The sequence below is a fragment of the Leptonotus elevatus genome, chromosome 15, assembly GCF_054856555.1.
Source record: "Leptonotus elevatus isolate MCC_2025b chromosome 15, RoL_Lele_1.0, whole genome shotgun sequence".
In the NCBI taxonomy this organism is placed as follows: Eukaryota; Metazoa; Chordata; class Actinopteri; order Syngnathiformes; family Syngnathidae; genus Leptonotus; species Leptonotus elevatus.
The window spans coordinates 249,547-263,044 of record NC_141253.1 but is presented as its reverse complement, the minus strand read 5'-3'; the positions used below and the strand labels follow the sequence as shown (position 1 = coordinate 263,044).

The 13,498-nt window shown below is 49.9% G+C and overlaps 2 protein-coding genes across 2 annotated transcripts; both read left to right on the top strand.

Moving 5' to 3' along the window:
- The first annotated feature begins 71 nt into the window (after positions 1-71).
- LOC147161334 (transcription factor 7-like 1-A) lies at positions 72-6,333 on the top strand. The gene is made up of 10 exons (XM_086096448.1): positions 72-812; positions 908-983; positions 1,961-2,079; positions 2,617-2,845; positions 2,909-2,984; positions 4,102-4,200; positions 5,271-5,454; positions 5,529-5,636; positions 5,726-5,774; positions 5,845-6,333. The coding sequence occupies exons 1-10, from the start codon at positions 639-641 to the stop codon at positions 6,195-6,197; spliced, it is 1,467 nt and encodes a 488-aa protein (XP_085952574.1). The 5' UTR covers positions 72-638; the 3' UTR covers positions 6,198-6,333.
- Positions 6,334-6,940: 607 nt separating this feature from the next.
- dusp11 (dual specificity phosphatase 11 (RNA/RNP complex 1-interacting)) lies at positions 6,941-12,010 on the top strand. The gene is made up of 10 exons (XM_086095863.1): positions 6,941-7,248; positions 8,086-8,161; positions 8,230-8,361; positions 9,289-9,412; positions 9,491-9,551; positions 9,649-9,695; positions 9,760-9,835; positions 10,020-10,139; positions 10,367-10,429; positions 10,524-12,010. Exons 1-10 carry the CDS (start codon positions 7,211-7,213, stop codon positions 10,765-10,767), a joined length of 981 nt encoding a protein of 326 aa, XP_085951989.1. The 5' UTR covers positions 6,941-7,210; the 3' UTR covers positions 10,768-12,010.
- The last annotated feature ends 1,488 nt before the right edge of the window (positions 12,011-13,498 follow it).

Sequence of the window (13,498 nt, the reverse complement as noted above, 5' to 3'; positions counted from 1 at the left end):
TGCTGAACCCGGGGGGGGCCAGTGAACATCCCCGCTCATGTCGTCACGCATTTGACCCCCCCTCTCTCATCCACTTGCGACGTGCCTCCGTCACGCGCGCGCAACACCGGAACGCAGCCCGCGAACGTGCGCGCGCATGCTCCCGGGGACGCCGTGAGAAGTTCACACGGCTCGAATAACGTAGTAAAGTTTCCCGTTTCTTCCTCGGGAGCAACTTGAAGCGGACGCGGAGGCGTAGAAACGTTTCAGTCGGTCACGCCGAGGCGCCGCTCACGCGAATTGAACGCCTTGGATGGTGCATACATGATGAGTTTACGCGTGGAACCCGTTCCACACCGCAGGCAGGCATTTCCACAGCGAGGACGGCGGCGTCCGTGAACGCCACAGGAAGGCAAGCAGGAAAGCAGGCGGGCGGGCAGGAAGCTAACAGCTAGCAGCGCAGCGCTAACTCTTTTGCCTCGCAACTGTTTTCGTCGCACGTTTTCCGCCCGTTCGGCGACCAAGTGGAGCGCCGCATGTGGTCGCCGTCGCCCGGCAGCTAAAGGAGGCGGCTGGTCAACTTGTCGGCGCGTTGGCTTGCTGCGGAAAGTGCGCTGCGTCCGCGGCTAGCTAGCTAGCTAGCTCGTTAGCTTGCTAGCATGCCGCAGCTGAGGGACGACGGCGACTTGGGCGCCAACGACGAGCTGATCCCGTTCAAGGATGAGTGCGAGCAAGACGACAAGACGGCCGTCGCCGCCCGGCGGGACTTGGACGACGTCAAGTCGTCCCTCGTCAACGAGTCCGAGAGCAACAACAACGCGTCGGATTCTGAGGTGAGCGCGCCGCCGGTCCGCCGGTCCGCCGGCCGCCCAACTTTTTGCGCCGCTCGCGAATCTTGCTATCCGTCTCGTCTCGTGTGTTCGGGCAGGCGGCGGACGAGCGAGCCAGAAGGCAGCCGGACGCGGTGGGCCGAACCGGGCACAGCCAGCTGCTTGGCGAAGAAGGTACCGCTCCAGTCGCTCAACGCGTCCTCTTGATGTTGTTGTTGTTGTTGTTGTTGTTGTGGAAGCTGGACGAGGGCCGTGGCCGCAAGCGAGCAGGGGTCCCACCCACGTGCGTAAACATCTGACGTCAACGATTAATTGACAACTCATCTGTTTGTTGGCCATTGAACGCACAACTCCGTTGAGCTCTGCAACAATTCATCGTTCGGCATTTTAAAGTTGAATACAATTGTCGTTCATGCTTGACTTTTACATACAACGTTTTGCAAAGCAGTCACAGGTTAGCAATAATAAGTTTAATAATGTATTTGTCGGGACTGGCGCCGACTTGTACATTTACAATTAACAAAATGGCCCACCAGTTGCTTCATGTTCCTAATACCGATGACTCTGTATTTGAAAAGAAAACGGTACGGTTTCTGTCATCAACGTCCAACATGAAACACTAATGCCACCTAGTGGCACAACATTACCACAACACAAACATGACTTCATGATAAGTATACTTCAAATAACTATAAATGACTGTATCAATGAACTCAAATATACAACCCCATTTGTATTTGGTACCAATATTTGGCCACTTTAATGTTAAGTATTTATTTGACTTAAAGCAGAAGTTTTGCACGTCCAATGAAATAAGCTTTCTCATGTTTGATCAAATAACCCCCAAAACGTTTTTGTCATTTTTGAGATTTTTAAAAAGGAGGCAGGAAAAATAGGGGGAAAAGTTGTAAGAAAAAAGGAACAGATTTGCGTAAGAATGGCAGAATGAATTTTTAAGCAAAATCGCCTCAAAAATAATATATTTAAAACTAATGCTTCAACTGAATTAGAGCAGCCTTTCTGGAAAAAACTACCAAACGTGCTCTAAAAAGCCTTTTAAACTAACAGAATTGAAAAAAAGTCCAATGAAAGCAGGCCTTTTCAGTTTGTTGATTTGATGTCCGTTTCTTTGACATGTTGTGACGTGGCAGCGCTGAGGAGGCCGACCGGGGGTCTCTTCCAGCTCCCGGCCTACATGGGCTACCCTTTCTTCATGATTCCCGACCTGTGCGGGTCCTATCTGGCCGGCGGAGGCCTGGCGGCGGCGGCGGTAGGTCAACCGGCACGCCACATCAACACGTCAACAGCACGCATGTCAGATGTCGTGTCACATCTGATGGCGAGCCCAATGTCGCGTCGGATTTGCCGATGAATGACTTCGTAGCGCGCGAGTCGCTCGCTGTGGCTTGCGTGGCAGCGACAAAGCTTCACTTCTGCAAGTAAAGTTACGGCGAAGACCAAGGCAAGGCGGGAAGCCGTGCTAATTGCTAAGCTAGCAAAATGTGCTCACAAACGAGTGCTAATTGCTAATAATTGCATGCTAATTGCATGCTAATTGCATGCTAATTGCTAAGCTAGCAAAATGTGCTCACAAACGAGTGCTAATTGCTGCTAATTGCTAAGCTAGCAAAATGTGGTTTGGAGGGTTTGGAAGGTGCAACTCGGAGCAAATTAAGAAGTCAGCGGGGAGAAAATGATGGCGAGGAAACGGACCCAGAAACGAATTTGGACCGCCACCTCACCACGAATGTGTTAGCCCGTGTGTGCGTTCGTGCGTCTGCTCGCTCACGCATGCCTGCTTGCGCAGTATCTGCCGTGGCAGTGGCCCCTGCTGGACATCCCCGGAAGAGCGGCCACGAGAGACTCGCCCGCTCGCCTGCTCAGCGACGCCTGCCGCTCACACGACAACATGGCAGCCGCTCAGCTGAGCGGTGGCGCGCGTGTGCGCCTGCAGTCGAGCGGCGTGCCCGCCCACCTGGCTCACCTTCACCCGCTGCTGTCCTACCGACCCGAGGCCCCGTCGCCGCCCGACGCAGGTGAGACGCGCCGGCGAAGGGCGCTATCGCAAACGCGCGTGACGCTCACGTGTGCTCCCGCAGGCTCGTCGCGGCCGCCGCACGTCGCGCGCCATCCCGTCCCGCCGGCGGTGCAGGTGGCGCACGCGCTGGATTGGCTGTGAGTACAAACTTTGGTGTCGTTGGTCCCAAAATGGAATCGGCAAGTGCATTCGTCAACGCGAGCCGTGTGCTTTCTTTTTGCTAAAAAGCGCTGCTGATTATTGTTTGCTTTTCTTCTAGCACAAAATCGGGATGTAACGATATCCAAACGTGGCTTTAGCACCATATGAAGCTCACAATACGATCATTATCCCGATATTGTAGGCAGGATATTGTAGAAAAAAAAAACACAATATTGTGCTTTAGTACAGGCCAGAAATGCATATCAACAACACAAGATTTCATACTGAGGCGCTTACTTGCTAATGCACGCCAAATATGGGCTGGCTTCACGAGCATGTGACCTTCATCTGACATTAGCGTGGATTTGAAACATACAAGGGCCAAAACATGCTGTAGGAAAATTAAACTGCACTAAAACGGAACTGCACAAAATGGAAAGCAACTTGACATTTTGAACAGATGTGCTGCTTTTAATATCATGACAATGACGATATTGTGGCAGTTTCTAATATCGCGATATCACAATATTGCCGTCATCGTTACATCCCTACCACTAAACAAGAGCAAATAAATAAGTTATTGGTTAATCAATGGGGGAAATGGATCTGCAAGGCAAATTCAATAGTGACAGCCCTCATACGGAGCCAGTTAGGATGTTTTGTTTTTTCAAATTCTTTTTGCTTGTCTCGTTGTCATGCGCTGTGGCGTTTTGTGGACTGCCCGCTCGCTGCCGGGTTTTCATTTTGTTTGCTGCTTTGAAAGTTTGCTTGCATCCAACAAGCTCAACAAACGTCATCACGCCGCGGCCGCTAAATGCTAACTTAGCTTAGCATAGCTTGTTCCATGACTAGCAGAGGTGGAAGGAAGGGCTGTGATCATCTCAGCATTATTTTCATAATGCCGATGATTCTTTTGGATGAATGCGGACTCGGATGATTTTTGATCGCTTTCATTTCAAAACGTATTTCAAATTGGTTGTGAAGAAAAGTTTGCTGCATTTAAATGTTGCGTTTAAAACATGCAAAGAGTTTTTGTCATCCCCGGTCAAGATTTTCAGGCTTGCTGGACAAAATCATCACCTTGCGCTTGATTGACGCGATTCCTTTATGCAGCTCGTCGCCCGGCCTGCTGAGCGCTTCGCCCTCATCTTCACCCGCCGCCGCCATCATCAAACAGGAACCCGGAGAGGCCCGAGAGTGCAGCCCGCTGAGGTACCACGGACGGCAAATGTCACTCAAATGAGCAGAAGTGCGTGCGGCTGGCCGCCATTTTGGATAGGGCCTGTAAACTCGGAATTATTGCCATTGACTGGAGGGACTTGTTCGAATAATCAGTTTGGGATCGCGCCACGCTGATTTGCTGAGCAAAGGCGGGACATTCTGGACAATACTTGCAGCTGATTGGACGATGCGGACAACTGCACGATGAAAAAGTCGTCTTCGTTCTCATCGTAGGAAAAAATGGATTGTCGGGAGTTTGTGAGCTCACCAATACGGCCAAAATGGATAAACGCATGCCAGTCGATTGAGCAGCACTTTGACGAGCAGGGTTCGATTCCCGTTAAATACGTCACTGATTTTTACCAGCCGACTCAACGGGATTTCCAAGTCCACATGGATCCGGAGAGGAAATGCGCTGCCTACTTGGGGTGTTAAAAAAAATAAAAATAAAAATCCATTTGGCGCAATTCTTGAATCGATTCGATATGCGGCCGAATCAATGTTTAAACATACATTTTTTAATGGCAATATATAATTGATATTTTATTTCAATGCTGTTCAAACAGATTGTTAAAAACAGTGGCTCAGTTCTAAGCGTGAAGTTTCAGAAAAAAATACATTTTAATACAAATCTTACACTGTTGTACAAGTTTACTGTAAGTATTTTCTAAATTTGAGTTTTAAGAAAATCGCAATAATCAACTCATAGATTTGTATCGAGATTAATCGTGATCCAATCAAATCGTGACCGATGAATCGTGATTCAAAGCGAATGGCCAGGCACGACGCAAAACGCCCGAGCCGGTCCCACTTTTGCTTTGCTGTCATGTTTATTTTGATCATCCCATCCATGGCATCATCAATCGCTCGGGAAAAAATGCGTACTTTGCAACAAATGCAGAAAATCTGCCGGCAGAGTCCAGACAAATTGCGGTGGCGAGATCTTGACCAATCCCAAACGGCGCCGTCGTCTCACGGGGCCGCGCTTCGCCACATCCAATATGGCAGCCACGCGTCCTCGGCCGCTCAACTTAACGCATTTGCCGTCTCCGCCCTACCAGGAAGTCATCGGCAGCGGCGCAGACTGTCGTGGTGGTGGGTGGAGCTGGCGGTCAGAAGGTCAAAGGTCACATCAAGAAGCCTCTCAACGCCTTCATGTTGTTTATGAGGGACGAGCGTCCCAAAGTGGTGGCCCAGTGCCAAGTCAAGGAGAGCGCCACCATCAACCAGATACTGGGACAGCGGGTCAGTGCGCGTGCGTGCGTGCGTGCGTGCGTGTTTGTACATGTAAAGACCTTCGTGTGTGTGTGTGTACGCAGTGGCATTCTCTGAGCAAAGACGAGCAGGCCAAATACTACGAGCTGGCCCGGAAAGAGCGTCTGGTCCACTCGCAACTTTACCCGGGATGGTCGGCCAGAGACAACTACGTCCGTTCACGTTCGCACGCACGCACGCACCCACCGACCGCTCTTCTTGATGTCAATCATTTGTGTGTGTTTTTTGTGCACGTGAGCAGGGCAAGAAGAAGAAGAGGAAGAAGAGCAAGAGCGAAATCCATCAAGACGGTAAGGCAGCCGTGCTGTCATAGCAACGCGCGATGTCGCCGCTCACCTGTGTGTGCGTGTTGTTTTTCAGCCGCCACCGCCGCGCCGCCGCCCAAACGCACGCACCTGTCGCCCGCGCACGATGAGACGGCTGACGCCCACAACTCTGGCATGTACACGCGCGCCCATCTGCCACGCCCGCACACAGTCTCCCATCTGTCACACACGCACCTGTCTCAGGCCAGCCCCGCCTCCTCCGTGGACTCCCCGGCCACGCCTACCACGGCGCTGGCGTCACCCGCCGCCCCGGTGCCCACGTACACAGAACACACGCACGGCGACGACCAGCCGCTCGCCCTCACCACTAAGCCGGCGCGCGGCACGCGCGCCCCCGTGCCGGCCGCGCCCACCTCGGAACCGCCCTCCGCCTCCTCGTACAGATGAGCCGATCGGCTTTCAAATGTTTTCTTGTAGTCGGAAAGCGACAAGTTTGTGGTCAATATTTGACTTTGTCCTCACACGTTTTCCTTCATTTTCACGCACAAACTTTTTTATTGTCAAATAAAAGAAACAAAATGAACATGATGTCCGCTTCTTGCAAGTGCTGACGGCGGCGCAAGCGTCCCGTTTCTCCATTTCTTCCAATTTGTCGGGTGTGTTTGACTTGCAAGTTAACAAACGATCAAAGTCACATTTTACGTTTGTCAGCAACCCTAAAAAAAGAAGGCATAAAAAGGTTTTAAAGCAAATTCATCACAAAATATAAAATAATCATTTTTGTTTTGACTAACGAAATGAAATATGGGAAGAAAGCGTGGGGGTAACTTGCGACACCCCTTTTGATAGAAGGTTCCCAAAATGGACGGAGGCTTCTGGATTGAATGCTTTGATCTCCAAACTAGCTGGACGCAGGCACCCTCTAGTGCACGGGTGTCAAACTGCGGTCCAGCAGGTTTGGGAGGTTTCCCTCTTCCAACACAAGCTTTTTTCCTTTTATTTTCTTTTTTTTACGAAAGCGTAAAAGTGTGAGAAGTTCAACGTGGCTCGCACTTTGGGAATGTGTCCCATGAGGCGTTCGTGGCGCCCCGATGAACTGTAAATGATTGACCCGCTTTGTTTGGGAAGCTTTTTTTCCCGCCGCTCAGGGACCAGCAGCGAACAAGTCGCGAACTGACCACACGACGCCAAACCCAAAGAAGGCAAAAGACAAAACAAAAAACGGAATCCACTCAAAGCAGCGACGATCGCCGACGAGAAGCTCACAAATCCCACGGCCTCTTTGGTCCGAAAACGCAGCTCCGGACACGGTCTGTTGACGTCATCAAAACGCGTCGCCTCACCGCGCAGCAAGAATGAAAATGTGACTCAAGCAAATTACAGGAAACGAGAAGAGCTTTAAAAGTTTTAGATTTGTTTTTAGCTAACGTAGAACGGAATAAATCCCATTTTTGTGAAAAATGCCTCGCCACGGTCGACAAAATGGAATTCCAGACAGGTGAGTGAGACGACTTGCTTGAATGTTAACAAGCGGACTCTGAGCTCGTCCAAGCTCGCCAATTTCTTCCCTTTTTTTATTCATAAAGTTAACGAGGGGAGCAAATTTCACAGGAAGAACTTCAGACGTTCCCTCGATAGTGATTGGCCAGACGGAAATGAGACGCAATCACTCACTCATTTGGAGTCGGGATTCGAACCGGCGACCCTTCGAACGCTGGTTCAGGCGCCATTTTATTTCTCTCCAGCCATCCGTTGTCTCCAATCCGTTTATCCTCACGAGGCCGTCGTTTAAAAAAAGACCAGATATGATCATTTTCATTGTCTTTATTTTTATTAATTTTGTGTTCAGGTGTGTGTGTGTGTGGGGGGGGGGGGTTCCTTCCTCAGGACCAGCCAGTCATTTGGGTCTCCATAGCAACGCCTCCCTCTGGGGAAGCGGTCCAGCTCTGGCGTCGGCCGGTTGCAAGAGTGGGGAAGTGGCAGTAAAACAGGCAAAAAAAAACAAAAAACAGTCGATCTCCTGTTTTTCTTGACATTGGCTGTTGTCGTCGCCGAGCACCTTTTGAAAAGACTTGAGTGTGACGTGCTGACAGGATGTCGGCGTCATTTTAGAAATCTGTTGCAAAAATACTGCAAACACACAAAATGCTGGGCGTAAAGACAAGAACCAAAAAAAAAGGTACCGGCAGCAAAATATCCTCCGGTGGCCACAAATGGCGATGCTTGCTCAACTTCCATCAACGGCGTTTCCCGCTCAAAATCGGGTCCTGCCGACCTTCGGCCGCGACTTTCCGATCCGCGATTGGCTGGATGTGTGTGCGTGTGTTTGCCGCAGGTGGCTGGACTACCAGGCGGTGGGCAAGCGAGTGGGCGGGACTCGTTTTGTGGCCTTCAAGGTTCCTCTCAAGCAGGTGAGCGCCTCGTCGTCTGGCCGGCCGGTGGCGGCAAATGCTAACGCGCAACTCGCCGTCCCGCTCAGTCTCTGAACCGGGGGCTGGCGCCGGCGCAGGCCTTCGGACCGTGGGAGCTGCTGGACGCCGTGCGGGCCGACCGGCAAGAACTGGGCCTCGTCATCGACCTGACCTTCACCACGCGCTACTACGGACCGCAGGTAGCGCCCGCTTGCCCGCTCGCCCGCTTGCCGGCTGCCGCCTTCTATCGCTTTCATTTCCGGAAAGTTCCGTGTCGCTTTCCGAAGATTTGTAATGTTTTCGTGCAAATGGAGTTACAAAGTCTGTTGCGAAAAACGAGGTTTGGAGTTTGTTTTGTTTTTCTTTTGAAATGGACTTTGAAGAAGTCAAGTGCGCACGTGAGCAGCGGCGTGCAGGTTTGCTTACACGTACGTCCGCTCGCAGGCTTGGTGATGCTTCCGTCTGTTTTCCCGCTTTCAGGATATCGAACAAATAATTGTTTTGAAGTTCCACTTGAGCCTCTTTTACGTCCGTTTGGATCTTTCGGTTCTGTCTGGAAATTGGGAAAAGCGAAACTTGCGTCTTCTCCAGTTTTGCAAGCGTGTTTTTTTGTTGCCTCAAATAAACCGTTGAAAATGGCGCCAAGTGCACCCGTCGCCTTTCGGACCATGCGTGCGAGCTTTAAGGTGTGCAAACACATTCGGCACTCCGCCGTTCAAATGCCGGCTTTGTTTGGTCGCAAGTTTTTGTTTGTTTTGAACTTGATTTTCAAGGTCATGCGCGCTTCGTTGATTCATTTTTTCAGCAACTTTGACTTCTTTGAAAAGGCTTGATTTTACGTTTACTTGAGCAAGATTTTTTTTTTTTTACATGTCATCTTTGTGGAGTGCAAGATAAATTTAAAAAAAGTATTGCGTGATAAACAAATGTCATTTCTCAAACGACTGTTTGACTTCCATCTTGCGTGTGACGTCGTACGCAGATCAAAACTTTTCACGTCAACCTTGAACGTTTCATTGATTTGACAAAAACATCAACGCTTTTTCAACAAGCTTTTTTCTTTTGATGTTGTGTTTTTGCCGTGCCACGCGCGCCGACGGATGTGCTTTGCGTCGGATGGCGGGCAGGACTTGCCGGCCTCGCTGCGCTACGTCAAGATTCCCACGGCGGGCCACGTGGTCCCCGCCGCCGCCGCCGTCCTGGCCTTCAAGCGAGCCGTCCGCCGCTTCCTGCGAGACAACTGCCGCAACGGTCAGCCGACCACGCCCGACCACGCCCGGCCTCGCCCGGCCGCCGCTGGCTCACCCGTCCGTCCGCTTTGTGTTGCAGACAAGCTGATTGGCGTCCACTGCACGCACGGACTCAACCGCACGGGCTACATGATCTGCAGGTCACTTGCTCACGGAGCGCGCGTGTTTGTGTTTGTGTTTGTGTTTGTGTTTGATTGCTTGATGGAGGCTGCGCGCGCGCGCGTGTGTGTGTGTCAGGTACCTGATCGACGTGGACAGGATGGATCCCGCCGAGACCATCAAATGTGAGTGACGAGCACGTGCGCGCGCACTGTTAGCAAGTGACACGAACGCGTTTGTGCGTTTCAGTGTTCAACTCGTGCCGCGGTCACGACATGGAGCGAGGAAACTACATCGACGACCTTTGCAACGGAGCCCGCCGAAGGTGCGCGTGCGCGTCTTTCTTTGCTTGCTTATTTGGAATGTCGGCCCTCGCCACATCGCACCCGCCGCTTGCTATCGACTTCCTGCAGGCTCAGATATCGATTTCGTCGTCTGCAACGATTGACGGAGCTGCTTCTTAACTTTTGTGTGTTTTTGCGCTCGCGCACACGCTTTTGTCTGGGCAGCAACGCGGGCATGGACGAGCGCCCGCCGGCGTGGGTGCAAGGACAAGCCGTCCATCAGACACGGGCCGGCGGCAGCGCGCCTCAAGACGGACGGCGGGGCGACGGCGACGCCGCCTGCGGGTACGTGCTTGCTTTCGACGCTAAACGGACGCACAAATGAATTTGTCACAAGCTGGGAAAATTCCAAACGGGGGACGGCCAACTTCAATGCTGGAGGGCGCCGCCATTTTTTCATGGGTGCTTTTTTTGGTGGTGTTTCCAAGTTGGAAGCCAAAATGTATTTTTGTATCTGTTGAAAATGGTTTTAGACAAAAAAACAAAACATGTTTTCTTTCTGCTTCCTGCAGATTTTTCCCACCGGGAGCCAGAAGACGACAACCGCATGAGTGGCCCCAAAATGATGGCCCCCAGTATGTGTGTGTGCGTGTGTGTGCTTGCGTGTGTGTGTATGTAAAAGGAAATAGTAACCGTGTCTTTTTTTGGGGGGGGGTCCACTTCCTGCAGATCTTTCCCACCAGGAGCCAATAGCCGAGGACCGCCCCAGTGGCCCCAACATGAGGGCCGCCAACATTACTGGCCCCCCCGTGAGGGCCCCCCCCAAAGCGGCCTCCTTCCCTTCCCGCGCGCGCATTTCGCCACCAACTCCTCCGGACGGCCGCGGCCCCGGCCCCGGGGTCAGCACGCGCCAACCCGCTACACCCCCCGCTGGGCCAATCAGCGGAGCGCTGAGGACGAAGGCTGGGGCTGAAACCAAACGGGAAACTTTTCAGCTTTGATTTTTACAGACAAGTTGGCCTCCGCTAAGGCTAACCAGTTAGCCGTTAGCCTGCTAGCTAGTTAGCCGTTAGCCTGCTAGCTAAGGCTTGAATTTTCTTTCAAGTTGTATCCTGTTCTCAAATGTGTTGTAGGGTTTTGATTTGTGTCTGAACTGGTCTGCCTTGACCGGGACGGATTTGAACTGCGGGAAGATGCTCATCCCTCCGCCGCTCTGATTGGCTGCCGCGTTCGGGTAGGCCACGCCCTCCTGCTTCCGCATCGTGAAGAAGCCCGCTTCCTCCAACCGACTTGACTGTTTTGATTTTGAAAGGCATGCCTTAACCTTATAATGCTTTGGGGACAATTTTTATTTTGCTTTGAATATTGTTTTTTATACGATTTTGATGACTTTTTAAAGCAGTTGTTTTAAAGCTTTGCTTTAGTTTTTGCTAGTTTTAGCATTTGTTTAATTTCTTTTTAAATATATAGCGTATTTATTGACTACAAGATTTATAAAAATAAAGATCACAGTAAGTATTGGGTATTAAAGTAAACTACAATTCCCAAACGACTGTTCAACCTTCCTACTTCGGTATGGCCACCAAAATATGTTTCGAATAAACCCCCAAGAGCTCCCAATATATGAAATAAATTGACAGGGATGAAAACATTCAAAACAAAAAACATTTTTCTATGATACATTTTTATTTTATAGCTGTCAAATGGACACAGTTCATTTTTAAAAAGCACTCTCGTTTGAAATGTATTGTTGACGAAAAATGTTTATTTCGTGAACTCGAATAACCTTTTAGTGGCCGAAGAAAGCTGGGCGAGGCTCCAGCACGCACGTGACCCGTCAGGAGGATCACAATGGATGAAAAAGCTTGAATATGATCAAAAGGGCGACCTGAACTGTCCAACTTGTCACGTTGAAACGTGGAATTTATAACGTGATGCTGTTTTTGTTTTTTTTGCCACAAACACCATTTTAGCAGTTCAATTAAACCGTTGAAAATGTAAACAATTGATGCTTACGTCGTTGGTTTAAAATATTAGCGGGATTACTCGCAACAAGATGGAGTTGATATTTGACTCGGATTACGTACCCGGAATGACGTCATTACAAACGTTGTGTCAGCCTACATTTATGGTGTCAGAAGGGAAAACAAGACAAGGTTTTCTGTATCGGGAAATGTTCGCTTTACTTAAGCAATAAACACCGAATTGAGTGTTGATGCTTGTGCTGTTCGTTTTTGCTTCTTCTTCTTCGGGTACACGTAAAAACGCTTGGCTGCCGGCGGAGCGCCGCCCGGAGGCGACATCCGGCATTGCGAGTCTCACCAAGGCACTTGGCATCGTTGTTTTGCTTCAAACAGTTCGGAGCGGCCCATTAAGGTAGGGTGGCCTTATTCCCATTTCCCAATAAAGAGGACACTTGGCCCGGCTTTGAAATTGTGGTGCCAGTCGCAGTTACACGATGTACTTCACCTCCTATCAGTCACGCAATGCCAACCGGACATTTTCATGAATTTATAAAGCCCCCGGCCGGGCGCCCAAACAGGACGTACGAAAATGGTCTGGCCTCCCAAAAGAGAACTAACTAAGGGCAAACGTCCACCTGGGGGAGATTTCCAGCTGTGAAGCGGGCCAAAGAGGCAGGGTACAATTTGATACAGAACATGCAGGAGTATTTTGAATGTTCCATCATTTGCGCGAAACTGACGCTCGTCATGGAAGCACAAAGTTGACAAACCTCCGGCGTGCATGCGTGCCAGCAGATAAGAAAACGGGAAGTGTGTCGATTGTGGTGTCCCTTTAAAAAAAATAAAAATAAAGATTGTGGCGTCATCTCCAAGGAAAATATTCCATCCGAACTGAACGCTCGCTTGTGTTGTCAAACAAAACAAAAACTGCGAAAAAGGATCATCCGTGATTTTTGGCCGTTTTTTTTAAAGATTGGCCAGTGTTGAGACGAGACATGAAACAAGCAATGAGTCGGCCTTTCCTGTTGTTTGTCCCGCCCCCTTTTACGAGCAATCAAGCGCAGCTGGGGGAAAAAGAGAAAGCTACACAAAGAGTGAAAAAATAAAGCAATACAATTATATACGAGCAACTTCTGCAATGTGGAAAATAATAAATATTTTGCATTTGGAATGATTTCAATCGGTCAAGAAATTTTAGATGGGTGGCAATGATGTCGAGCAGGGTTCACCAATTCTGGTCCTCGAGGTCCAGAGTCCTGCAGGTTTCATTAATCAGATCATCAGCATGCCTGATAACGATCCTTATCTTTTAGTATCAGGTGTGTTGGTTGGCGGAAACATCTAAAACCTGCAGGACATCGGACCTCAGGGACCGGAATTGGTGAACCCTGATGTTGAGTGTAGAATATGTCTGAGAGCGATTTTTAGGGTGGGAAATTGTGGGAATTCTTGGGACGTGAAGCACATTTGTGGTTGGCATATTTCGAATCAGACAAATGTTGAAGAGGGTGTAGAATAAGCCGAGATGTGGGAATTTGGAGGTGAAAACAAACCCGTGCACATGGTCTGTTATTGTGCGTTAATACGTGCGTTGTGAACGTTTTGAGTGGAGCGTGATGGCAAAAGTCTATACAAGTGCACATTGTAATAATAATTACTATCCGTGTTGCATATTACAGTCCATTCAATGATTTCAAAGTGAAGAGATGAAAGTGGAATTGGTCGCCATTGCGATCAAGT